Source organism: Onthophagus taurus, chromosome 1, assembly GCF_036711975.1.
Source record: "Onthophagus taurus isolate NC chromosome 1, IU_Otau_3.0, whole genome shotgun sequence".
Taxonomy (NCBI): domain Eukaryota; kingdom Metazoa; phylum Arthropoda; class Insecta; order Coleoptera; family Scarabaeidae; genus Onthophagus; species Onthophagus taurus.
Window position 1 is genome coordinate 30,296,998 of NC_091966.1, and position 25,878 is coordinate 30,322,875.

Below are 25,878 nucleotides of genomic sequence, written 5' to 3' on the forward strand. Positions count from 1 at the left end.
GCATCGTAAGGTGTGGCTTAATTTGTTTTTCTATGAAATTAATTGCTGGCTACTTAACTAACTCTACAGAAATAGAAAAACTTGATTTTGATAAAGTATATAAAAATTGCGTTAAAATCCATTCCTGCGTTTTCGAAATAACAGCATCCTACGAAATATCATGCTATTTCCTGTCGAAATTCCAAGTAATTTCGAAGTATAATACTTGGGAAAAAATTAGAACCTCCAGTTACTCATCATCGAAACTCAGTTATTCTTTTCATTTAACTAGCAATAAAAAAAACTGCAGAGTCGAAAATTTTTAAAATCACGTGTATTATTTAGAAATGATCACTTTACGCATTTTTTTACAATGGTTGCTGAGATATCTATCAACAAACTAAGTGCATGCGGTTATTTACTGGATACTCGTAGATCTGACGAAGAGTTAACGTTGTTCTCTACTTAAAAGTTTTTCTCTTGTATAGTAAACTATTTTATGAAAAGAGTGGAAGTCATTCCTGCATTTTTTTATCAATTTCGGAGCAAATTTCAATTAATATTTTTTTTAATTCAATTTAATCATTCATTTTTTTGGTGACTTTTCCTAGAAAAGTTTGCACAGAAGATAAATCGCTACAGATCTTCTCTCTAACATGTCTATTTGTAAACCGATTAACAGGTTTATCAACTTCATGCACTACATTTTTACTGAAACTATACAATTCAATCTTCCATTTTCAATATTGTGATTATCGCAAATTTTTATGGAATAAGACTAAATTCCGCCATTAAAATTCTTAGTAGAATTTTGCATTTTGATAAAAGGCAACGTTTGAGACATGATAAGTTCGTAACTGTTTTAAGCCAGCGACAAATATCACAGTTAACGAACATCTGTTCATAACCAACCCTATTATTTGACTGTATGTTTTGAGCGAAAAAGATATACACAAAGTTGTGATAGAAATAGTGTTAAAACTTGGCGATTGAATATGTTGGGATAACTCCAGTTCGCGATCAAGAAGTCTCTCCACTCCAAAATGAGTAACTATTTGATCGCTGACTAATTGGTGCGATAAATTTTTAAAAATCATATTATTCCTATTATCCAAAGTGATCAAATCGTTGTGGTTCATGAAGAAGAAGTTGGAACACAGCCCAATTGGACCAATAGAATGTTTAAAGTCCTGAAAAGGCACTTTGAAGAATATATGTTGGCTCTGAAGTACACAGAGGCTACTGGAATGGGAATCATCTGGCCTCCATATTCACTTAATGTCAATCTTTGTAACCCATTTTTCTGGAGAAATATTAAAGACAAACTTTACTAAATAATCGTCAAACTATTACTCAAGATGTCATCGAAGGAATCGATATCTCGATACTTTAGCAAGTTTTGCAGAATTTTGTTCGTCGTCTGTAACCATTCATGGCAAGCATATCGAACATGTCATAAACTAAATTTGAATATTCATAGTTACGTTTTTGTGAATTTAATTTCAGTTAATTTCATATACCTCAATAATTGACAACCAGTATTAGTAATTTATAAAAAAAATAGTACTTATTTCCTTAGTTTAATAAGACACATCTTTTTGCTACCGCCTTTCTAGTTTTTCTAACGTAGTTAAATTTCAGCAATATATGTTGTAGGCACTTGTACACAACTGAAATACAGGTGTCCCATATCTTCCGCATCAGAGCATTATACGGTTGTAGGATACATTATTTTGAAGCGATTTTGCTAATAAATTTTTGTCGAAATGTTTATAATAACCGCACGGGAACTGTTTAACGACGTCCAATAGCAGATCATAAATCAGATTCAGGTAATCGGCCCCACCCTCGGCCGGTCCGCCGCGCCGCTCATAAGACGTTTCTCACGTGTACTCACACCAATAGATTCGACACGGAAAAAGAAATAAACTTTTTCTGTGAATTCGTGAATCCGCTATTGGACATTTTTAAACAGTCCCCGTGCAGTTATTATAAACACTTCGAAAAAAATTTATTAGCAAAATCGCTTCAGAATAATGCATCCTTCAAGCGTATAATGCTCTGATGCGGAAGATACGAGACACCTGTATAACAGTAAAATCGGTCGAACCGTTCTTTAGTTATAGCGAATTTAATCAAAATTATTTTTTTCTTATTGGGGGCTAGACTTCCAGTCAGTAGATACGTGGAGGCATTTAAATAACCGTACGTAGGTAATTAGTAAATTAGTATCCTATAACTGTATAATACTCTGACGCGGAAGATACGGGACACCTCTATACATATAACGAATCGTTCTTCCCCAACCACAAGTTATCAAATTGAAAAATTAAGTAGAAACATTCAGCGATTGCAGAAAACTTTTCCACAGTTTTTTCCATTTAAAGGTTTCTAAGAATATATATACAGTTGTCCGTAAAGTAACGGATATAGGCGATAAAATCATTATAAACGGTTTATGGAAAAATCCCTGAAACGGGTCTAAAGATTTAAATTTTTTGCAATCTTTTGGTGTAGATTTAAAATTTTTTCCACCATTTTTAAACGAGCTATGACATCATCGATATTTTTTTCAAATGGCAATCTCCCATTTTCATTACGGAATATGAAAGAGGATGTTTTTCTGAATCTAGTACAGTCAATATTAATATTGGTTACATAAGAAAATTTTCGAGAAAAATTACTTCAAAGATTAACTTCTTCAAATTTGCTTGACATAATAAAAATAGCAGTAGCCATGAGTAACTATGGTAACCGATTGTTTTAAATAATTTTCTAAGTGTCAAAAAATAAGTTAGTAAGTAGTTGACCTCCTTAATGCAAAATTTTTCCACAAACAGTTTATAATGATTTTATCGCCTATATCCGTTACTTTACGGACACACTGTATATGTAAATTGAGGAATAAAAGCAGTTGCGTGATCTTTCACTATACTATTGCTATAATATAGCAATAATTATAAGAAAATGCGACTTTATTAAAAACTAAATTTAAAACATATACATTACCCTTTGATGATGAGATGGTAATTGTTCTGAGGAATCCACCAAATTAGTGGTCAAGTCTATTAATCTCTGTTTTTGAATACCGTCACCTGGTCCCATATGTGTTATATGATTAAAGTTCGTTGGTGCTGATATCAATTTCGAACGTCTATCTGAATTACTAAAATTGAAACAATATAATAAATAAATTATTAAACATTACAGCTATTAAAAAAAACCTACATTCTCTGAGATTTATTGCCTTCACGTATAGAAAATCTCCTTCTTGGTTTTTGTATGGTCCGACCATCCCTATCTTGAATGATTATATTATCTAAATTAATGAGTTCTCCTAAAAAAAAAATAAACAAACCACTTATAGCATAAACAAAAAAAATTTCTTTTACACTTACGTTGATAAATATTCGAAAGATACAATAAATGTACGTAATCGTACAAAACGCACAAAGATAAACTTCCGGTTTCGTTGAGAGGTTTTGCTCGTTTAACATTCAACGTTTGTACCCATTCGCCAGAGGCACAATTGAAAATATCGATGTGAGTTTCACTGTATACAACCAAATGTCCATCTCGGTAACCTAATTGAGAAGGAAATAATAAAACCAATCGAAACAAAAAGAAATTACTTACACAAAGCAAGTGGAACAGCAGGATACATAATTTCCCTATCTCTAGATCGTCGTCCCAATCGATCTACATACGCAGCCAATGATCCAAACACCAATAAATATTCTCCGCGTGGGAGTTCTATGACCTTTAATGCTTCAACAACGCTACATGAAAGTGTGTTGTATAAAGGATTTTCAGGATGCAATAAAGCTAAAAACAAATAAATTATTAATATTTAATATAAATTATTAAAGGATATTTTTAGCAAAGTTATAAAACTTAAATAGTTATCAACTTCTGAACTCATTACGATTAAATGGCACAATGGAATGATTAATATTATGTCTGGTTCTTATCAACACAAAAAAGATAAGTTAACTTGGTTTCCCGACCAAAAATTAAAACCAACATTTTTGTATTTGATAGAGTTCAAATTAGTTTTGTGATATTCGTGTTCGCGTAAACCACAAATTAAAGGATGTATCAAATTTTAAAAGTAAGCACAATTAAAATCCTTAATTCTTTCTTGTCATTCAATTTTTTTAGGCCAAATAAAATTTATACTTACATATTGGTGGCTGATCATCACGTAAACTATACACCATAAACGATGATGGCGATCCAACACATAATCTTCCATCAGAAAGTAATTGCATAGAATGGACTGGTACGTACATTTGTAAATCTCTAAGTCGATTATGCCTAGTTTTAGTTCGCGTAATTTCATAAACCATAACAGTAGTCAGATTTTGTTGTTTTTTAACAGCAACGCACAAATAAAACGTTAACGGTGCTCTTAAAACCGGCCCTACTGTTAACACAGAACAACCCTTACTCTCGGCTACTTTAATCCATTCTGTGTCATCGCCATCTAATGCTCTTATTGGAACCAAACGAACCTGTCGTTGTTTACCACAAACGACTACCAAAAGATGTTCTTCGCTTATGTAATCAAGTTGAAATATTTTTTTGCTTTCTCCAACGCGACCAATTTCTGAAAGAACATAAATACTTTAATTTTATTTATTTTAAGGAGTTTGAGAAATTACCTGATCGATCTAAATCAACACAATACAATCCTTCTTCTGTACCGAGAACGATACGATCAGGATCGATTATTGCCGCACTTAAAGCGCTTCTTAATAGGGTTAAGGAACTATCGATGAGTTCGCGAGCGACTAAAATCGTCGTTTTTGGTAAATTATTTCGTTTCATTATTCGATGTAATTCGGATAACGCTACGACCCATTTATTTTTCTCTACATCCGTATCGGCCAACATTAATGTTACGTTTCTAGGACCAGGGTGTTCCAAAAACGATGTTGTTATCTAAATTAATTTAAAAAAATATATTTCTTATACACTTATACTATAATTAAAGTGATCATGGATTAAAAATCATAAAAATTTTAATATAAATTAGTAGGATGCCAAATTTATCCAAATTTTAAACAAAATAAATAAGGAATGACGAGACTGAACATGTTAAATACATAAATCTAATTATAAAACGGATTACATAATAAGTATATTTTGAAAACTTTTAAAATTCTTACTTTAAAAATACAAGGAATATCCTTTTTGTTGGCATGAATGACATCCGAGTCCTTGACGCTGTTGACGTTAAACTGCGGATCCCGCATATCAAGGACCTGCGAAACGTGCACGCTCGGCAAGGCATTTCGATCGGCCGATATGTCGTAAAGGAAAAGCTTGAAGTCGCATACAACCACAAATTGTCTAACCCAACCTAACAAAGAGACAAACAATGAAAAAATGCATGCAACAAAGCTTAATAGAAGAATGAAATATCACATTTTTTACAAAATAACATTAAATTAGAAAATGTACAATTTTTTGCAAGACCCGTTATTACCAAAACAATGATATTTATAGTTAGGCTTTAAGTTATAGTTTGCTGAGTCGCGTATACTATCACCTCCACACATCTAATAAGCATGCAATCAAGGAACTTATTAGAACTTAGTTTAAGTTGGCATCGATACTAACCACCGATATGGAGTGAAATAGATTTGAGTGTGTATGGATGTACGAAGCGAACAGGATTAACTTGAGGTGACATTTTTAACCCTCGCTAAGTTATAAATGCGCATAATAGATACTGTCCACTTGGAGTGGAATCTATTTGGGTCACTCCTTGATAAGAGTAATTTTCTTTTTCCATTTACAATATTTGCAAAATTTTTATCTATTTCATTGAAAATAACTGATCCTACAAAATATTGATGTACTAACAAAAATACTTACAGTTGCAAATAAAGAATAATAATTAGGCCCACTTTTACCACCTCTTGACAAATTAATTAAGTGAGCCTTAATTGTATAAATTAAAATTTTTTTAAAGGAGATACTTTAAAACTCACAACTAAAGAATAATACATTGTAAATTAAACGTAAAAAGCATTCAATTACAACCTAACAATATATCCAAGTATTGGAAGACATCAAAAGAGCACTAATTGTATAAAAGCAAAATACCACGTTTAAAAGTAATTACATAAATAAAAAAAATATATATTACATAAAATATATATAAAGATTTCTAACAATAAGTATTTTCTCATTTCTTCTAGCCCGACTATATTCAACCATTTTTCATTGTCTAAACTACACAAATTGAAAATACCTATTCGATCTGCAACTTTTCGATCTCTATTAGTAATATTAATGTTGAAATCAAGATTTTTGTTTCAATTGATATCACCAATTTATAAGCCAATATTCTCATTACTCTTAAACTTCAATTTAAAAACTTTTAGGGATATTAACATAACTTGATAACATTGTAAAACACATAGTTAAACAAAATTTGTGTACCTTTAATGGTGAATATTATAAAATTTCAGGGGGCATTCCTAAAGGTATGCCATCTTGCTGCTATATTTTTAGATTTCATTGAAAATACTTATACTTGGAACGATCTAAATTAATGCTATAAAGATAAGTTATAGACATATTATCTTGATGTCGTATTTTGTGTGCCGAATGGAGGTCGTGATCTCTTAAATTATTCCATAGTTACATTAATGTTACATTAAGACCAATATAAGTAATGTTCCATCTTTTCTATACATAGAAAACCTTTTGTCATTCTTCTTTCATTCTTTAACACATAAATTATTATAAACTTTAAACATTAATAAATAAAATTCACAACTATTCTCTTAGGTCCTCTTTTACAATCTTCCTTATAAGCATCTGTATGATAAGTTTTAAGCGCTCTCATTGGCTAAGAGATGGTAAAAGTGGCCCATAATGAATCAAATTGTAACTCAGAATTTAAAGTACATATTATTTAGCTTTAACTAACAGCCTTCTAGTGAAACCAATCTCTCTAGGTTGGTCTCAACTAATTGTAAGTAGTGATGTTACGGATGTGAGTTTAGCGGATTTTTTAAATATAATTTGTTCGTTTTATGTTCTGATTCACTTTTAATTAATAATCCTGTATTATTTTGAACAAGAAATAACAAATCTTCGGAACTTTTATCTTTTCTTGATGGTTGCGATGTTTTAAAGAAAAAGATGGAAGAATTAACAAATCAAAGAAAATAAGTTAATTCTGATGAAGTTGGAGTTGCAATTCTCTGTGTGGTATCTATTCAAATATATAACCTTTATCTGATCGACCTAGGAACTCAAGTGACAACGTAGAACTAACAACGTAGCAAGCCTAATGTGTATCTTTGTAATTACGAAAAATTTAATTATAGAATTTCAAACATATCGCTTAACCGGATGTCGTACATTCTTTGACCACATAACTAGTTCTTTTCATATAAACTAATATCCAATCATTGAAATTAATAAGCCTTTGAACGTTAACATTCCGTTGTTTTTCATATGGGTATCATATTTGTTTATATGCAGAACTTGCCCCTATCTTTTATGCCAGTACAAGAAATGTTTTATCTCAGGTAATGGCTGTGGTAGCTACATCTTCTATAGATATATAGATGAAGAAGCAAAGAAAAGTCCAAAGTAAGTTTGCACTGCTATAGTGGACTTTATTGAGACCATCTCCACAAGTTACAAAACGTTCATACAAGTGACACAAGTTACAACAAACCAGTCCAAGGTAGATGAATATTCATAAAATAATAATATAATTAATAATAATATTCATCTACCTTGAACATGTCCATGTCGTTACTAATGCTTGCGATGGACAAAATAGAAACCATACTTTAACCAGATTTCTCTTAACATTGACTATGACAGACCGATTTCAAGTTATACATCAATATTTTCGATTACCTGGTTAGACCGAATCTCTTCACCAAACGTGAGCCTTGTTTCAAAGTGAAGCGACTACAAAACGAAGAAATCAAAAATTTCAAAGAGTGGTGATGTAAGTATTTCAAAAAAAGTGCAGAGGCAGTAAAAAAGAAGAACTGGAACTTCACCACTAGGAACTTCCATAATTTCCAGGGTATGTTCATAGATGGATTAAAGTTTGGTATCTTTCAATTGAGCAAAAAGGTTTGTATTAAAAGGTTATGTATTCAATTTAACAACAAACACAGCAGCCAGAAAAGAACTTTCAGCATGTTGGTATAATCAATAACAGTTTAGAATTAAAATCAATTAATGCTCACATTATTATAGACAAATATTTATTCAGAGTCCAAGAATAAATCGATTAAGATTTGAAAGACGGTCACAAAGAAACAAAGTGCAAAAGAAAATATGGAAGTTATTGTGGATCTATTACTTCCAACACCTACTGAAAAATGAAAACTCTGTCATATGTTTTTAGCCACAATATGTGAAAAATTTGGGTTCACTCATTCAAATTGCTTCTAGTCGAGTTCGCAGGAAGAATATGTCATTGCAATAGTTCTTTTTAAATGGAGTGTTCATTATTCACATTTTATCCTATAAAATAACATTTAGATTCGGAGCTCAGAAACAACTTACAGAAACCTAGACACTCTCAAAAAAACTATCTCTCTGTAGCACTCCCAGTGGGGAAGTCAAAACAGCAATGGTATACTGTAACAATCACATTAATTAATTCTACATTGGTGATCAAGTTTCTAGCTAATGAAACCACTAACTTCAACTGCAACGAAGTACTAAGCAATGTTGAAACCAACTAACAATTATGGAGTATCAGAATGACACTGTTATGTAGATAAATGGTTATTTGATAAGGTAATACTTCTTCTGCATTAACAATATGAAAATTTATTTCCTATGGGTACAGCCATAGCTTATGTAATTCACGCGAAACAGATTCTTTTTGGGAATCCTCACAACATAACAAGCTACAGGCTAAAATAGCTGTAACCATTTTATAGAACAACAAATTGTTTAAATTTTCGGATCACTATATATAATGTTTGTATATGTAGTATTAAACGAAATCAGGGAATAAGTTTGATTGAATTTAGGTTGAGTCACCATTACCTACTAAATCAAGCAGCTTTTATTCTATAGTTACATTTAACATAAATATAATCTATCAGGTACCAATAACTATAAAATAAATATGATAAATCTAACTTATACTATGACTTTAACTATGAGTGGTAGTAGCGCGTTTTAATTAAACATAATATTTTGTTACATACCTTTTTTAACACCGCCTTGTTTCGGTACCTTAACATAACCTTCATAAGCTGTACCAATACCTCTAGTTGGATCAATACCCAATGGTCTTTTAGCTAAAACAAACATTTTCATGTTACAAATAATTCATATTGCTTTTGTTTATATTTTTTTTCTTATTAACTCAAAGTTTAAAACATTAAAAAAATACAAATTCTGAATTATACCCATTAAATATCTTCAAATTAAAACCTCCTTTATATCATATTAAAACCATTAAATTCGCATCAAAATTTAATAATAAATCCAAATAAATACATTAATCGAATGAAAAACTTAAATGAAACTTTAACCATTCTCCATAAACCCATTAAATTTACGTACTTTGATCTGGTGGAACAGGACAAATTGGAGGTACATGGGGGCAACACGCGGTATGGCACGTAAACCCACACGTTTCGCAAACCATTCCCTGACGCATCAATCCAACCATCAAAGAAGTACAATGACTACATTTGGTTGGTGTTGAAAATGTTCTGACCAAAAATTGATGGGATTTATGTTTTGGTGAATGAGGATCGTGACCCTAATAAAAAATAAGAAAATTCATTAAAACACCATAAAAATTGTTTTCCCTCTAAATTAAAATCTTACCATGCTAATATCAGATAAATTACTTTTTGAACTAGCCATTCCGTCTCTGTTATCTTCAATATCGCCTTCTTCAGATTCAATTGATCCCCCTTGATACAATCCTTGAGAGGTAAGTTGCTCGTATTGACGCAAGTTGTGCTGTTGTGATTGTTGAGTGGATTGATTGGTGGTTTCTTTTAAAAATTGTTCCAAATAAGACATCTGAGAAGGCGGACGTTCTAAAACTAAATCAACAAGAATATTTTAACTTTTTAACGACTATTTTTACTGTTGTGTCGTTACAAAAACAAACTAAAAGCAAAAGACTGGAAACAACATTCTTTAAATATTATTAATTAACATAATTAATTAAATAGAACAAGCTTATATTCAAAAATTTAATTTAGATTATTGAGATAAGATAAAATATATATAATAAAGTCTTCTTTTTATTTAATACTTGATTTACATGCAAAAAATTTAATTTTTTCTTTTCAAACGTCGCTCTGGCATCTTAATAAAAATATGACTCATAAATCAAAACGAACATAATGAACAGTAAAATTATAAATAATAATAATACAATAATTACTTTTTGAGTTACTTCTTTGCTTTTTAGATTTGGTCATAATCAAATCTTCAAAAAATTTACAGCAAACGTCACATAAATTTAAAAAATTAGTTAGCAAAAATCCTATTTAAAGAAAAATCAACACGTTTAATTGTTGTATACAGTGTAAAATATTAGCACTCCAAGCTATAAAATGCAAATAGAACAAAACCAAGCAATTAAATAAATCAAAATAAATAAATACAAAATAAAAACATTACAGGCTCTAAATTGTATTACAAAAAATATAAAAGAGAAAAAAAAACAAAATACAATTGGTAAACGAACCCTTAACAGATCTTCGTAGGAATGAAGAAATTCCGGAACTTGCTGCATGTAACAGTGTATTTACAGAGTTACTTGTTTGTACCACACATAGGTCCCAAATTGTAACGTTAATTTGAATAAACTCTAAATTTGTTCCTTTCTTTTTATCTTATCTTTATTGAATTTGTTTAATTCTCAGCGTAATAACAGTAAATAAAATTAAAAAACAAAACAAAAAGCAGGTATAAACGTTGCTATTAAACTAAAAAAAATTACCCTTTGTACTTGGTAAAAACATACAGCTAAAAAATTATAACTAAAAAAAATGTAACATTCGCGTATTTCGATTTTTTAAATCTTTTTGTTGGGTTCAACGGCAAGAATTATTCTTTGGAATTAAAAAAATAAATAAATGCTAAAAATGCGAAATAAAATTAAAATATTAAATGTAAACAATCTGTAAAAATCAGTTTCGATTTGAATCACGTTTTTGTTATTATGAGGAAATTTGAAATTTCCAGGTGGCAATTTTGCAGATTGCCTTTTTAAATAATCAAAATCCAATATTAATATATGCTATATTTTATAATTAAGAAGCAAAAGCTTAAATAACGATAGTATAATAAAATAATAAATAATAACCCGCTACATTCAAAAGAAGTGTGTTTAACGAAGATTCTGTGTAAAAATCATTCTTTATAAATGAAATGAATGTATAAAACATCTTTACATTTTAAAGACTTTTGTATAAAAATGTTGACTAAAATTTATTTAATGCGCATTGATCATTTTCAGTAATTAGTTTTAATTATTAAAAAATAAAAGGCATGACTTTTATTCTACATTCACGTTCAAGACTTTAGAGTTCCTTGACACACAGTTAAATCAATTTCTGCACTAGATTACCAGTAATGTCCGCATCCCAGGTTATGCGCAGCTAATTTTTATATCATTAATATCACAGTCTTGTAATGAAATTGGTTATTTCATGAAGAGTCTGGATTATACAGGAAATGTGACGGTTCTTTGCATTTAAGTGCTTAACATGTTAAACATTATACGAAATCATCTCCCCATTGCAAGAAATGGTAGTTAGTTTTCGATATAACTTCTTTGACATTTTATGTAGCGCCATGTGGAAATATAAGATACGTAATTATGAGATACAGTGGTGTGCGAAATAATAGGTCTATTAATGTATTTATGTAAGAAAAAAGTATTAGTATAAATTAATTTATACTAAATGATTAAGTCATTCATTTCATTTTAAATAATCGTTTCTACATAAAACTCATTTAGCACACTACTTTTAAATTATTTTTTTTTTTATTATATGTCTTTTCTGCATCCCATCGTTCAACCCAACAAACATAAAAAAGATATTTTGAATTGTTTTTTATGCGAAATACACTGAAAATAAAGTCAGCCTGTATGCCTTTAGGACCTGCGTGTATATCGTACAGTTTCTAATTGTACAGTCGCAATAGCAGTAACATAATCCCCCAGAAGCAGGATGTAACTCCGATGACCAAAGGCAGCTGTCGCAACCATGTACCGACTAAATAATATACACATACACACTGTTACTATTCGCCTGGGAGTGCTAATATACACCGCGGCCATACTTTTAGAATTAAAATCCACGTCTCGAAATGTATTTAGAGAAAGTAGGGCCGCAATGTTTCGGGTGTAAACAAATTAATGCTAAAAGCCTATTATAAACGAAACGCTTTTCACTCGAAATCCTAATCGTGAAAAAAAGCTTTCTCTCTCTCTTTAAAATAGTAGCGTTGTGTAAATTCTTTTTAAATACTTACAGCCTTCCCCAGAATCCAATCTGTTTTGTAGTTCCTTGATGTGTTTCTCTTTTCGTTTTGAGTCCACTGCTAAGGCATCAAATCGTTGTTTTTGTTCACGTAGTTCTCTATAAATTTGTTATTAAAAAATAAAACAAAAACATTAATTAAATGTTTTCAACACGGTGGTAATAATTTAAGTGATGCCTAAAGGTGTTGCAAAACATTTATAACGGCAAAGAGCGATTGTATTTATCTATGTATTGTTAGTTGATTGTTTACACAATTTTGCATTCCACATGATTAATTTGAAATGAGTCAGGTTTACTTGTATCAAATATATATGATAAAAATTTAGATTCCGGTCAATTTTTGATAAAGTAATCGGGGCTTTATCTTTTAATTTAATGCCATGTATAAAAAATATTTCAGAAATTTTTTTCAATTAAGAAAATATTAAAGTTTTGAATATATTGACGAAACAACAACTCCGAAATTTTAGTAATTGTCGATTAAAAAGGTTGAAGAAAGAAAAATGACAAAAATCCTTGGTTGCTATTGAAAGAGCACCCCATTTCGACGAAAGATTTCTTATAGTAAAACATTTACTTCTCCAAAATACCTAAAATTCTGCTCAACCCATTCAACGTCTTCAACATAATAACGGATTAAAAAAGCGATAATGAATTCAAAGTCTCATCACAACAATTTCAAAGGAGTATATAACTATTATCACAAAAGAAAGGAAAAACGTAAGAAATATATTTTATTATAAAGGAAAAGTTATTTGATTAATCTAACCAAGAAAAGATATGTAAAAGTACCCAAAAGAATGTCTGCCTTCAAACTGAATGATTTCTTTAGAACTCGTCTTCCATGTATGAAACCTCAAGAGTTTAGTCTACTGCCATAAAGTCAAACTTCTTATAAAGAAGGAAACAAACTAACTAGGAATCGATATTTTATAAAACTTTTTTGTACAAAAATATGAGTATTATAATTGTTTTACAAATGATTGTTAGATAAGGATCAAATGATACGGACTGAATTAAGACAATCTGCCAACAATAGGTTCCATATAAGAGTTTTTAAAATTTATCTGGAAAATATTTTAAGTTTGCTGCCTATCAATAGTACTGAAACGCGTTCAGACAGATGAGTCACGTCACACAAAGTGTTATTTCTGGCTAATCATTTTTTTGTGGTTCAAGGATACGAAAATTACTAAAAATTGCAATCAAGTGAATACGATTTAGTAATTGTCGGGGTATACCACACAGCAGCACGTGCTTTGATAGCGTGAACAATAGCTAACAGTAATTGTATGTTTGAAACAGAAGTAACTACGTTGTGTATATAAAACATGTAATATAATATAATGTAATATTAATTGTCGAATTGTGTGTGCCACAGCTTATTTTGGAGCAAAAGCTTTAAAATTTCACAAGATAGCACTTGAAAAGACTAGAAACGTGTTCGCTTACATGTTGCTTATCAGGTGACTGTAAAAATTATATAATTTTTGTGCTGTTTTGTCCGTTTTTTAATATACTATAGAGTCTCGTCCGGAACGCATATCTCAAAACGTTTGTGGTGAGTTGATTATTACATTCCTAAGTTTTTGATTGCAGTCGTTTTGTCTGATTTTGTGTATCTCAAAATTGGGAAAACTTTGCGTCATTGCTTCTCTAAAATCCTGTAATTTTGACTAATTTTGTTGGACATTTTGATAAATAGAGTGTTATTACTTTAGTAACTGCTCATTAGCGTTTTTCTAACAGAAAAATTGGGTTACAGAAGCGGCAAAACATTACAGAACTCTCCAAAACACAGTCGCAAACAAATTAAAAGTACAACAAACAAATTATGCCAATGGAAAATCAATTTTGCTGCATAAACCTGTTATAATAAACAACCTCTTTTATAAGAAATTAATATATGCACAAATTATTGATGAGGCTTCCTATGGGTTTCCAATAATTGCTTTATGTAAGATTGATGGTAAAGAAATATCTTAAGTAAAGCATCTAAAGTATCTTGGTAAAGCCATTTTACGGATATTTTGACGTACAGTGGCTCCCTTAGACAAAAATATCTCAAATTACTCTATATCTAATCGCTCTTTCATTTAAATGTAATATTACTAAAACAGTTATTTTAACATTACTTACAAAAATTTGCTTAACATTTTTATTACTGCTTTCATTTTTAAAGGAATGTTATATTTAAAGTTCTTTTTTAATAAGGAAGCAATAAAAAAGATAGGGACTAAAATAGACTAACCAGAAGAAAAATTTAGAATTTTGTGTCAAGCTGAAGAATTTTGTATCACATAACAAACGTAATCATTTGAAAATTACAATAGATGAAGAATTTGCTGGAAATGCCTCGAAAATAACTGGTTTTGTAATTAGAGGAGAATGTAAAACTTGGTGAAGTCTCTTAGTAGTAAGATAATGGGTATTTTCATGCTACAAGTTAAAGCTGAGAAAAAGTAATGTCTGAAAAACCTTTCTTCACTGTCAGAAGATTACCCAAAGACAAAGAAGGTCGATTTTACCTCAATAAAATGGTGGCGAGATTATTTAAAACCAAGACATCGATGATTTGTAGTTCTGAAAACCACTTCGAAATGCGTCACGAACATAAGTACTTTAAACACCAGATAATGTAACAAACTTAATAATTTAATAAATCATGACACATAGCACTCATATGATAAAGAAAACCCATACAAATTACCCACCCACGTATTGATAAAGAAGCCGCGGAAGCATGTCTGTGACAATTAGACGAACGACGGTCGATTGGCTAAAAACCACGCTAAATCCCAAGAGTTATAACATTTCCTGGAAGGCGCGGTACAGAAGCCACCGAAAATAATATTTATCGTTTCTTTAATATTTATATCTTTGTGAAAATGAGCAAACAGTCTATTGTAGTGGCATTGTTATTAATAATCTTTATAATTATGTAAATTATTTTTCCTATTACTATCAGTACCACATTAGTATTATTTAATACAATATCATATTAATTACCAAATTTTACAACCACCTGAATTGTCTAAGTTGTTTTTTCACTGCGTAATATTGAGTCTTAGGAAAGTATCAATCAAAGCTGTTTCTGGATGTACGACTTGATCCACGATGTAGCAGATGTAATAAAGAAAGCTTAAATTCTTCATTTCAATTGCTACAATATTTGTTATATGTACATAGATAAATTCGGTTTTTAGCCAATGAGAGCGCTTAAAACGTAATATAGTTACTCATGGCAAAAGATCTTTATTCATATTTGAAATATAGGTTTCCTGTATAAATAAAATCTTTAACAAAACTTACTTCTGCGCTGCGAGTAATTCAGTCCTTGTTTTACTCAAATCTTCACTAATAGCTTGCTTGGCTTGAATCTCCGACTGCAACGAACTTTGCAAATTCAAAAGCTCCATTTTATCCAATTTCTGCGATCTTCTATTTCTCCAATTCTTATCTCCCGCACCAACAGCATTTGAAACACCTTCAAACCAAAAATTATTTATATTTATTTATTCATAGTTTTCAAACTACGCACCTGTATGTTTCAAATATTCTAATTCTTCAGTCATTTTCGTTGCTAATGCTTGTAAATAGGATCTAGCGTCTTTTTCATCGCTAACCCATTGTATAATTTCGGAAAGTTGCGATTCCCATTGACCCAACGTTTCCTGTTTGCCGCGGAGTTGATCGTACTCCGCTTCTATTGTCCTTCGTTCGTTTTGTAACCGTTCCATAGTTTCGGAAAGCTTAAGAATAAAAAATAAACTAATTAAAAGAAAAGTAATGAATATTATTTCGAAGCAATTTATATAATCACAAAAAGCTGTGTGAGGATTTGTGTTAACAAGGAAATAAAATAAGACGTTTAACACAAACGTTTAGAACGATCGGTTAAAGCACAAACGCTTAAGACAAAACGTTGAAGACGACAAAAACTCACAAATTCTACATCTGATGATAGCTTAACGTTTTCCTCTCGTAATAGCTGTTTCTCGCGTTCGTGCCTATGATTCACTTCGTCTATCATTTGTTCGGCATCCGTGATCGTTTCTAGCCTACATTTTTCTTGTTTTTCTTTTAGCAATTGCACCTTAATTTTAAAAATGAAAATAAAAATAACAGAAAACACTAAAAATCATAAATTCTAATGAATCTTTTACTACAGAAATGGTACTAAATATGAAACAAGTAAAAATTTTAGTTACCTCACGTTCTAAAAGATCACGGTGGTTTTCCGCTTCTTGAAGTTGTTCACGTAATGATGACATCTCCATATTGTACCTTGTTTGTTGTTGAGTGAGACTTTCATTGTACTGAACCTAAAAAAAATATTACACCCAAAATGAAAAATTACAAATTATTTGTAATTAAACAGTTTAAAATTTAAGTAAAAGAATACTGGCCGTTTTAACTTGTATAATTTTATTTGCATGTTACATAAAAAATCAAGACAAAAATTTTGGCGTTTCTTTTACCAATCAAAAATTAAACCAGGAATCACTTCACTGTAACAATCAAAAATTTGTAATAGTTCTATAAATAAAAGTACGACTCAAACTAGTATTTAGAGAATATTAATAATAATTTAAACTTGTTACCTCTAATTTCTCCAGTTCCGCCTTAAGTCTCAAAGCATCTTGTTGGTCTCTTGGTCCAAGTTCGTTTCGAACTCGTAACCGATCAGATTCAGCTTGCATTTGCCTACAATATTCCTCTGATCTCTCCCTTAATTTTCGTTCTTTTGTCGCTTCTGCCAGTGCGTCTTCTACCCTCGATTCTAATTCTCTTCGTAATTTTTCCGCCCGCCTAATATCGTGTCTTAATGCATCAACTTTTTGCATTACCGTCTCCAATTCTTCCTCCTTATCCCGTACTTGTCGCGACATCTTCTGTTTTTGCTGTCTAAGCTCTGATAATTTATCACTAACTTCCGTATACTCGGTCATTGCAAGTTTTTTCTGTGCAACCGCGTCTTTCAATTCTTTATCTTGTAATTTTAATTTTTCTTGAAGATCCATCTTGTCTTTACACACTTCATCTTTTTCTTGTTTTAAAATCCGTATTGTTTTTTCCATGTCTTTTAATTTCAATACTATGAAATAATTAAAGATAGATTAAAATAATTAAATTAAAAATATGTATAACCAAAAAATGTTTTTAACTTACAAGTCTCACTTCCATCCAAGGAATCAATGTGTATATCTTTATTTTGTTGGCTCGTCGATTCTAAACTTCTTAATTGAGATTCTAATTCACAATTTCGTTTTGTAAGCACATTGATTTCATCTTGTAATTTTCGCGTTCCATCCGGGGACATTCGCTTTTCTATTTCTTTTTCTGATGTAAATGATAATGCTCTAATATCACCGCTATTTTTCATGTTTTGTTTATCCAATGATGTCTTATTTGATGGTACAATCATACCCAAATCAGAAGTTAAACTAAAAAAAATCAATATTTAGAATATAATACTTATAAATTTATTTTTATTTACCATCCTTGCATAAATGTGAATCCAATAAATGGCAAATGCAGCCCAGTAAACGCAGAATTTGTTGTTGGAGGTACAGCATCTGAGGTTCGTATATCAGCGTCATCAACATCAAAATTTGAAGTATCAGTTGGGCTGGATACTTCTGGTATATATGGCGCGTTACTATCGCGAATTCCGTCCCAATCAACGCCTTCAAACCAAGAATGTTTCTAGAATAAACAAAATCACAATTAAAATAACAGTCAGAAAAAAAGTGTTTTAACCAACTTTGAAGTCTTCTATTCCGTTTTGACCTAATCGAAAATCTTGGGTACAAATTAATTTTCTAATAAGGTCTTTTGCACTATCGGTTACTTCAATATCCGTTGGAAAATCAAAGTAGTTTTTATGATTCATAATTTTTCCATACGTTTCCACCAGGCTTTCCGCGTAGAAGGGCGTTTCGCCATATAACATTTCGTACATGCACACACCTAATTTGTTTTTAAAAAAGTGTAAGGTTAATAATCACACAAAATGTATGTTAACAGGGCCAGATTAATCATGAAGCCTAAGAGGCACCCCTTTTCAATGATTTTTTGTTTTATTTTACTACTTAATCATTATCAACCAAATCTACAATTAATACATGTTTAATATGTGCTTTCATTGGCTAAGAACTGGATTTATGTGTTGGGTAAATTTAAAAAGGGTAGGTAAAATAGCGCTAAGATGTTTAAATTTAATGTATTAATCATAATATCTTAGAGTAGTCATTCGTGTGAGATATAAAATTTAGCACGAATTCTTATGAACTGAAGACTCCACAAAGAATATTCTAAAATACGCAATAGTTCATTATAGACCACATACAACAACCAAAATAGGTGATAGATTGATCCGGCCCTGAGTCTTAAATTTTACATACCTAATGACCACCAATCACATTCTGGACCATACCTTCCTTGTCCATCTTCCATTGCCTATAATATAAAAATTGGTTACATTAAAAATATGATTTAATATTTAAAAAAGATATTATTTACCCTTAAAATTTCAGGTGAAATATAATCTGGTGTACCAACAGCAACATTCGACTGTACAGTGCTATCTTCATTTAGCTTCAAACAACTTCCAAAATCCGCTAATCTTATATGACCGTTAGCATCTAATAAAACATTGTCTGGTTTTATGTCTCTGTAACATACAATAAAATGTAAGTACAAACCAAAATTTATTAAATTCATTCTTATAGATATTTAAAATAAGTAATGCCTCAAATTACTAAAAATATATCACTGTGAATGTAAGTAACCTGAAATATGATCTAAAAATGTTCCAATTTTGCTCAAAAACATAGGTTAAAACTTGAAAACCATATGCAAAAATATAAAATCGAAAAATTGGTGGCTTCTATACCTTTGTTTTTACAGTAAATAATTTTAAAATAATTAATCACCAAGATTTACAAAGGATAATTCAATTTACTTACACTTGATCATTTACAATTTTCATCATTGGCATTTTATAGTTTTGGACATGACCAGATAAAGGTGATTACAAATCTCAGCTCAGTTTTTTGTATAAATTGTCATAAAATTATAATAGGGGAAAATGATCATTTAAAAAACAATTCAATGATTTCAAGATAGTTCTTTCAAACCAGCACAATTTTAATAACTTAAACAATTTCTCAAGAAGCAGAAAATTAAGTCATGCTTTTAATATATAGTGCATGTGTGATTCAAGACGAATATTAAACAATTCTATTTGCAATTCTTTTTGCTATTCTATTTGATATTTGCCATTTTGTGAATAAGATAAGCTAAATAGGAATTTGGTCTAAAATTTTTACTGCAGTTTTAGATTTACTATTACACCAGATTTATATACATTATTTATATTATGCTTGCATATATTCTATCCTAACTTGTGCAGGAGATACTAAAAACAAATTCTGTTGAATCCACATGATGACAACAGTATATACCGATTTCACAATAAACCTAAAATCTTTGGATCATAACTTTAGAAAATATTGAATTCAAATTTCTATATTGTATACTGTGGCTTAGTTGTTGTTGTTCAAGTTGTTGTTGGTTGGCCGAAAATTATTAATATATTTACAATTCCCAATAAATCCCAACCGTCAATAATTCAAATTTTCTTGTAATGCGAACAACATTGAAATATTGCCTTTTAACATTGGGTATCTTGTAATCTAAATGGCTTAGGGGTCCTGTAATCGAACATTAAGAGCAATAAGGATAAAATAATGGGGTATGTAGTTTATTTGTTCATTAACAGATTTTAGTTATTATCGGAATTACATTTCGCAAAGATACCTTGGGCTTTCTATTTTGACATCAAAACGTAAATTGCGCAATTCCGATTATTCCCTAATGGAAACAGAAGTTTATAGATGGTTCTTATCATAAAGAGAAAGACACGTGAACGTAACCACCACTATTCAAAGGGAAAAAGCTATACAAATTTATGCCAACCAGGCTTAACCGATTTAAAGAAAGGTATGGCATTCGCAGATTAAAAGGATAGTGAGGAAAAGCTGTCAAGCGATCCTACAGCGGTTCAGCCTTTTCTGAAAAATTTTATGGAAAAAAGAACGAGCTTAAGCTATTACCTAACCAGATATACAATGCTGATGAATCAGCACTACTTAAGGAGCGTGGTCCAAGAAAACCAACTGCATCAGATCATTTAGTGAAGGATCCTCTACCACTTCACTGATACATATAAAAACATATATGTACAATTTATGAAGACAATGTACAGCTCAGCTGTTTGGGAATCATATACAACTTGAAAATAGTCGGAATTTCTGCTTATATTGCGGCTAGTCTGTTTAATGAATGACAGTGACTTTTCAAAAATAATGAATTCAATAAATACTTTTATTGGTAAGGAAGCTAAAAATATGGAGAAAAATAGACGAGTTATTTGACAGACGCCACACAACGAGTCACTATCCATGAAATATATGGTCCTGGAATTGTAGATTAGTCGATACATTGAAATTAGAAAGAATCAGAGTATATTATTCGAAAATTAAAGACGATTTTCTTATAACTACATTTTTACAACTCTTGGACACAATGTCTCAAAAATTACTCTACCAATCTTCCTGAACTTTGGTACACATATAAATTGTATTGCCATTTTCTATTTGAATCTAAAAGATTGTATAAATCATTTTAAAAAAGTACATTTTTGTTGAATGATTCATCAAAACTTTCTTAAAACAGAAATTTTTTGTTAATTTTCTTCTAATTTGTTAGATCCTCATAGATAGAAGATATAATTGTTACGAACAATTAAAATGTACTCCTAGTTAATTCTAACCGATGTAACGAATGCTAGAATGTCCACAGCGCAGTAACTCACGCCATAACGTGCCCTAATACGATTTTCATTTTCCGTCCATTTTGAAGTTTTGCACATTGTGAATGTATATTTGAAAACATCAGTAAATAGTAGTGAATGAACTCAATGTTTGAAATTAATTGCATCTTAATGAAAAAAAAAATGAAAAATGAAATGCACTTATGTATATTTGCTCATCTAATTGTATCTCTTCCTTAATGGGACATTATCTTATCATCATAAAAAACGTCCTTAATATATGCAATAACATACATGTCCAACACCTACAAAGTAAAGTCTTTAAAGTACAACTGCTTCAGATTCTTCTTCTATGTTCAGATGGCAATCGTATATTGTTTTACAAAAAACATTAGACATACTAAAAAACAAGATTAGCTCTGTAGCTTAACATATATTAATATCAGTAATTAACTTGGAGCTTCAAGGCTAAGATAAAAACATTTCCGTTATGATAACGCAATTACCGCTATCAAAAATAAATTGCATTTAATGATTCATTAAGTATATAGAAAAAACATTCTAAATTATCTGGCATAGTAAATAAAGAGAAATCAACAGTTAATTATGACATTAAATAAGAAATACTCTGAATAAAGATTTTACAATGTTTTAACAAAGTGGTGTATTTTATAGCAGTCATGAGTAATTCATTTTCTGGTGAATCGACATTATAAAGTAACTGCTCCAACATCTCTCTTCCACCATGTTTACACAGGTTTTACAAAGTCGATTACTTATATTTATATTAATATTTTATCTATTATCCAAAAAAAATATTCTAATTCTATACGATATTTGTGAAGAATAATTTCAGTGCTGTTTAATATTAGTTCTGTGTTAATATATTCATGATGAATTAGTTCATTCTTGCTTAGACAAGGTAGCTGATTTGCATACGACCTAAAACTTTAGTTGCCTTGTGTAGTGACAAAACATATTACCATATCAAATTATATTTTTATACAAACTCTGTTTAAACCGAAACAATAATAAAAATAAATTAATGTTTTTAATTAAACAGATTAAACCAACATGATGGTCAACACTAAAAATAAATGCGTAGTATGACAGATAGATAGATTACAGATCATTTGTTGTATGTTCTGTGCCATATCTTTGTCACACACACATTTATAATTCAGCGGGATTATAAATGAATTCAGTGAAGTTTAATACAACTTGTCGGATAATATAGATTTTTATAAATTTCTTTCAAATTTAAAACAATTTATAATTCATAAAAACACTCTAGTCTTCTCATGTCCAACTGTTGACTGATATTTGTAAATTTGTATAATCAATAAATTTTAAAATATTATTTTTACCTATGTACATATCCTAAATTGTGAATTGAATCAATGGCGAGAACCATTTCGGCGATATAGAATCGCGCCATATCTTCTGGAAGCCTATCTTCGAATTTGCTCAATAAAGTTAATAAATCTCCTCCGCAATAATAATCCATAACTAAATACAAATTAGAGTCATCCTAAACAAGAAAAGTTGATTAATTATTTAGATCACTAATAAAATAATTATATTTTACTTGAAACGCATAATGCAAGTGAGTTATCCACCTTCGATCACCATAAACTAACACGTCTCGTTCTTCTTGAAAACACGCAGTTTCTGCTCTTTTCAACATTTCCCATTTATTTAATATTTTCATTGCAAACACCTATAATAAAAAAATTAAATAAGTTGAAATAAGTCAACACCTAAATAGTATTTAATTAATTTAATAATTAATTTAAAAATTGCCTCAGATTACTAAAGAAATATCACTTATATGGTAAAAGTAACTAACATCTTTGTTTTTTTTTCGAATGTTGTTCCATAAGTTTGATAACAAATGTATAAAACTCAAAAACATTTATTCCGCAGAAACTTTATGGTAACATCTACCCTTGTTTTTACAGTGATCAATTTTAAAACGTTAAACACCAAGATTACAAGGGAATTTATTTTAAGATATTAGTTGAGTCTTACTTATAACCACTCATTTCAGCTTTATCATCATAGGCGGAAAAAAGTAATTTTATTTTTTTAAAACTATACTCACCTTATCGGATCCCCTCATTTTAACTACGCATACTTCTCCAAACGCACCACGCCCAATAACTTTAATTATGTCGAAATCCTCTCTGATCAATCGCAACGATTTAATACACGTTGCAACTGGTTTAACTATTAAAAAAGAACAAATCGTTATAAGTAATGAAATTTGTGTTAATGTTAGTTTTAATTTTTACCAAATTCGATAAAATCTGAAACTGTCTTTTCTCTTCGCAGGCTCGAATTACAACATTCATCGTACAAAACTAGTAGAACATCGATCAGGGTTTCAATGCTGAGACTTTGCCCCCTGCCTTGCACGGGCCCACCCAGGAATAGGGCCTCGAGCTGCCGAAGCCGCTTTTCCCCTGGCATGACTGCCACCGTTAGTTCACTCATCTGGTTAAATCATTAGATTTGCCTAAACAAAACAATTATTAAGAAAATATAAAATAACAATTAATCGTAATTATATACAAGAATAAACGGTTACTTCACAAACGCAAAAAAATGATTGATTAAAGAGAAATTTTTGTTGAATAATTTACTTGCTTAATGATTTTAAAAATTATTCATTTCCATAACATCAATTTATAAGGTATATAGGTCACTTTCTTTATGATCAAGTTAACTAAAGATTGTTCGATTTTAATGTAATTCCAACAAAATGATTGGTGAAACAAAAATCGATGAGGTTTTAATTGGCAATGAGTCATAAAGCTACACCTTTTTTTTCTTTCATTCTAAACACCTAATTCCAAGAAACTATTACGTAATAAATGTTTAAAATATTAACGATTCTATCTAATTTACGTCAATATGTAAAAGCTGTATTTATAAATCTTTATGGATAATATTCATGAGTAACTTACTTATTGTATCTTTATAAGGTCTACAATACGTATTACAAATCAACTTAAAAATGGCGTTATTATCGTCACTAACGACTTTTTTCATTTATGCTATACTATACTCATAAATTCTTCTTTATTTATATATAATTACATGTTGTTTTCCACAAACACGTTAATTAAATCGATAAGAGCACTTGGAAATCCTCGTTGTAAAACTAATTGAAACACTACTTTCTGGTTAGTTTTAAAAATGTTTTAAAAAGTAGCGTATGAAAGATTTAATACAAATAATTAAATTAATTCATATTAACTGCACACAACATATTAACATCAATAAAGGTGATATCTACAATAAACAAAATAAGCATTAACTGTATTAAAAGTCATTATTGGATTCATAAAACTTCAATTCAAGTTTTGACAGGTTTCTAACTTTGACATAGACGCGTTAGCTGATCTATCGTTAGTATTATATTTTCTACGTACATGATTTGAGACGTGTACCGTTAATTAAGGTAATTTAGTTAAGCTGCATAAGCGGGTGTTGTACTTTATTATCAGTCGACGATTATAATTACTGCCAACAACATTCCGTGTCTGAACACTCAACTAATTTTTCTGTAAATGAATGGATATAGCATGTAAATTCCCTCTGATATTGTTCAAAACTTGAATAACAAAATTACCTATTAGTGCCAGTCACAAGATTTACGAGCGTCTTCTGACCCTCCGCGAGCTAAAGTAGTCTGCGGAGATTCAATTTATAGTAGAGGCAAGATAACTATAAATATCACTGAATTTATCCAGATCTATAGTATAAATTGTTGTGAAAATGGGTCTTTTCACCCGGTAGTATTTGCCATGAACTTAAATGCTGTATATTTCCTTCCCAACATCTACACTAGACGGACTGTTTCGGATGGCGAAGACTCGGCAAAAAAATCGGCCTTATGTAGTATCAAACAAATAGAGGTCTTTAGAATGAGAAAAAGATGTTCTGGTTTATTATCAATTAAGATCAGAATCAAACTTCCAATTTTCTAAGTAATTGCAGGTGAAAAACTGTACCCCCTATGACCGGCTTTCTGTATGATATATAACATTTATGAGGAATTTTTTTTCCACATAATATCCTAAAAGTAGGTGTTTTCATATTTATAATGTACGAGCCTTCAAAGTTTGTGCAGAAAGCAATCATCATTGAATGATAATCAGTCACTCCATTGTTATGATTTATTAACAAAACAATACGAGAATCTCAATAATGATTTCCAGTTTGTCGCCAACCCCATCATTCAGTTGTTTGTGTTTCCTTTCGATGACTACAAGAACCAGGTAATTTTGCTCCATCAAAAGCTATTCTACATTACATAGATATTACCGTGGAATCTCCCTTCATTGTACTGCATATAAGGTGTTCAAGACCACAGCGTGTGGCAGATGAGATACAACAGCGAGATATATCAGCTTTTCCAAGATGTCACCTTGTGGGAAGTCATCAGAATACAAAACCTGAAGTGGGCAGGATATATTGTGAGAATTGGGAAGGAAGACATTCAACAAAAGTACTCAATACACGGTT

General features: G+C 30.4%; 1 protein-coding gene and 1 long non-coding RNA gene across 3 annotated transcripts in view; one reads left to right on the plus strand and one right to left on the minus strand.

Annotated features, from left to right (window-relative positions):
- The window catches only part of LOC111417236 (serine/threonine-protein kinase gek), a 31,151-nt gene extending 7,310 nt beyond the window's left edge, over positions 1-23,841 (minus strand). Inside the window, exons 1-26 of one of the 2 annotated variants that reach the window (XM_023049459.2) lie at positions 23,640-23,841; positions 23,450-23,574; positions 22,934-23,065; positions 22,713-22,876; positions 19,032-19,182; positions 18,914-18,968; positions 18,274-18,479; positions 18,007-18,215; positions 17,679-17,953; positions 17,111-17,604; positions 16,718-16,831; positions 16,453-16,602; positions 16,048-16,258; positions 15,819-15,993; positions 12,496-12,602; positions 10,700-10,741; positions 9,823-10,046; positions 9,553-9,754; positions 9,192-9,284; positions 5,151-5,344; positions 4,644-4,923; positions 4,163-4,588; positions 3,616-3,804; positions 3,378-3,563; positions 3,208-3,316; positions 2,989-3,145 (exon numbers count right to left, since the gene is read on the minus strand). In XM_023049459.2, coding sequence (XP_022905227.1) covers positions 2,989-3,145; positions 3,208-3,316; positions 3,378-3,563; positions 3,616-3,804; positions 4,163-4,588; positions 4,644-4,923; positions 5,151-5,344; positions 9,192-9,284; positions 9,553-9,754; positions 9,823-10,046; positions 10,700-10,741; positions 12,496-12,602; positions 15,819-15,993; positions 16,048-16,258; positions 16,453-16,602; positions 16,718-16,831; positions 17,111-17,604; positions 17,679-17,953; positions 18,007-18,215; positions 18,274-18,479; positions 18,914-18,968; positions 19,032-19,182; positions 22,713-22,876; positions 22,934-23,065; positions 23,450-23,574; positions 23,640-23,841 — 4,872 coding nt within the window. The remainder of the gene's footprint in view (positions 1-2,988; positions 3,146-3,207; positions 3,317-3,377; positions 3,564-3,615; positions 3,805-4,162; positions 4,589-4,643; positions 4,924-5,150; positions 5,345-9,191; positions 9,285-9,552; positions 9,755-9,822; positions 10,047-10,699; positions 10,742-12,495; positions 12,603-15,818; positions 15,994-16,047; positions 16,259-16,452; positions 16,603-16,717; positions 16,832-17,110; positions 17,605-17,678; positions 17,954-18,006; positions 18,216-18,273; positions 18,480-18,913; positions 18,969-19,031; positions 19,183-22,712; positions 22,877-22,933; positions 23,066-23,449; positions 23,575-23,639) is intronic. The other variant, XM_023049464.2, reaches the window with a different exon arrangement.
- On the plus strand, positions 3,870-23,985 carry LOC139431549 (uncharacterized). The gene is made up of 4 exons (XR_011641631.1): positions 3,870-4,090; positions 4,141-4,261; positions 19,046-19,201; positions 23,680-23,985. It is a non-coding gene; the product is annotated as an uncharacterized lncRNA (long non-coding RNA).
- Positions 23,986-25,878: the final 1,893 nt, after the last annotated feature.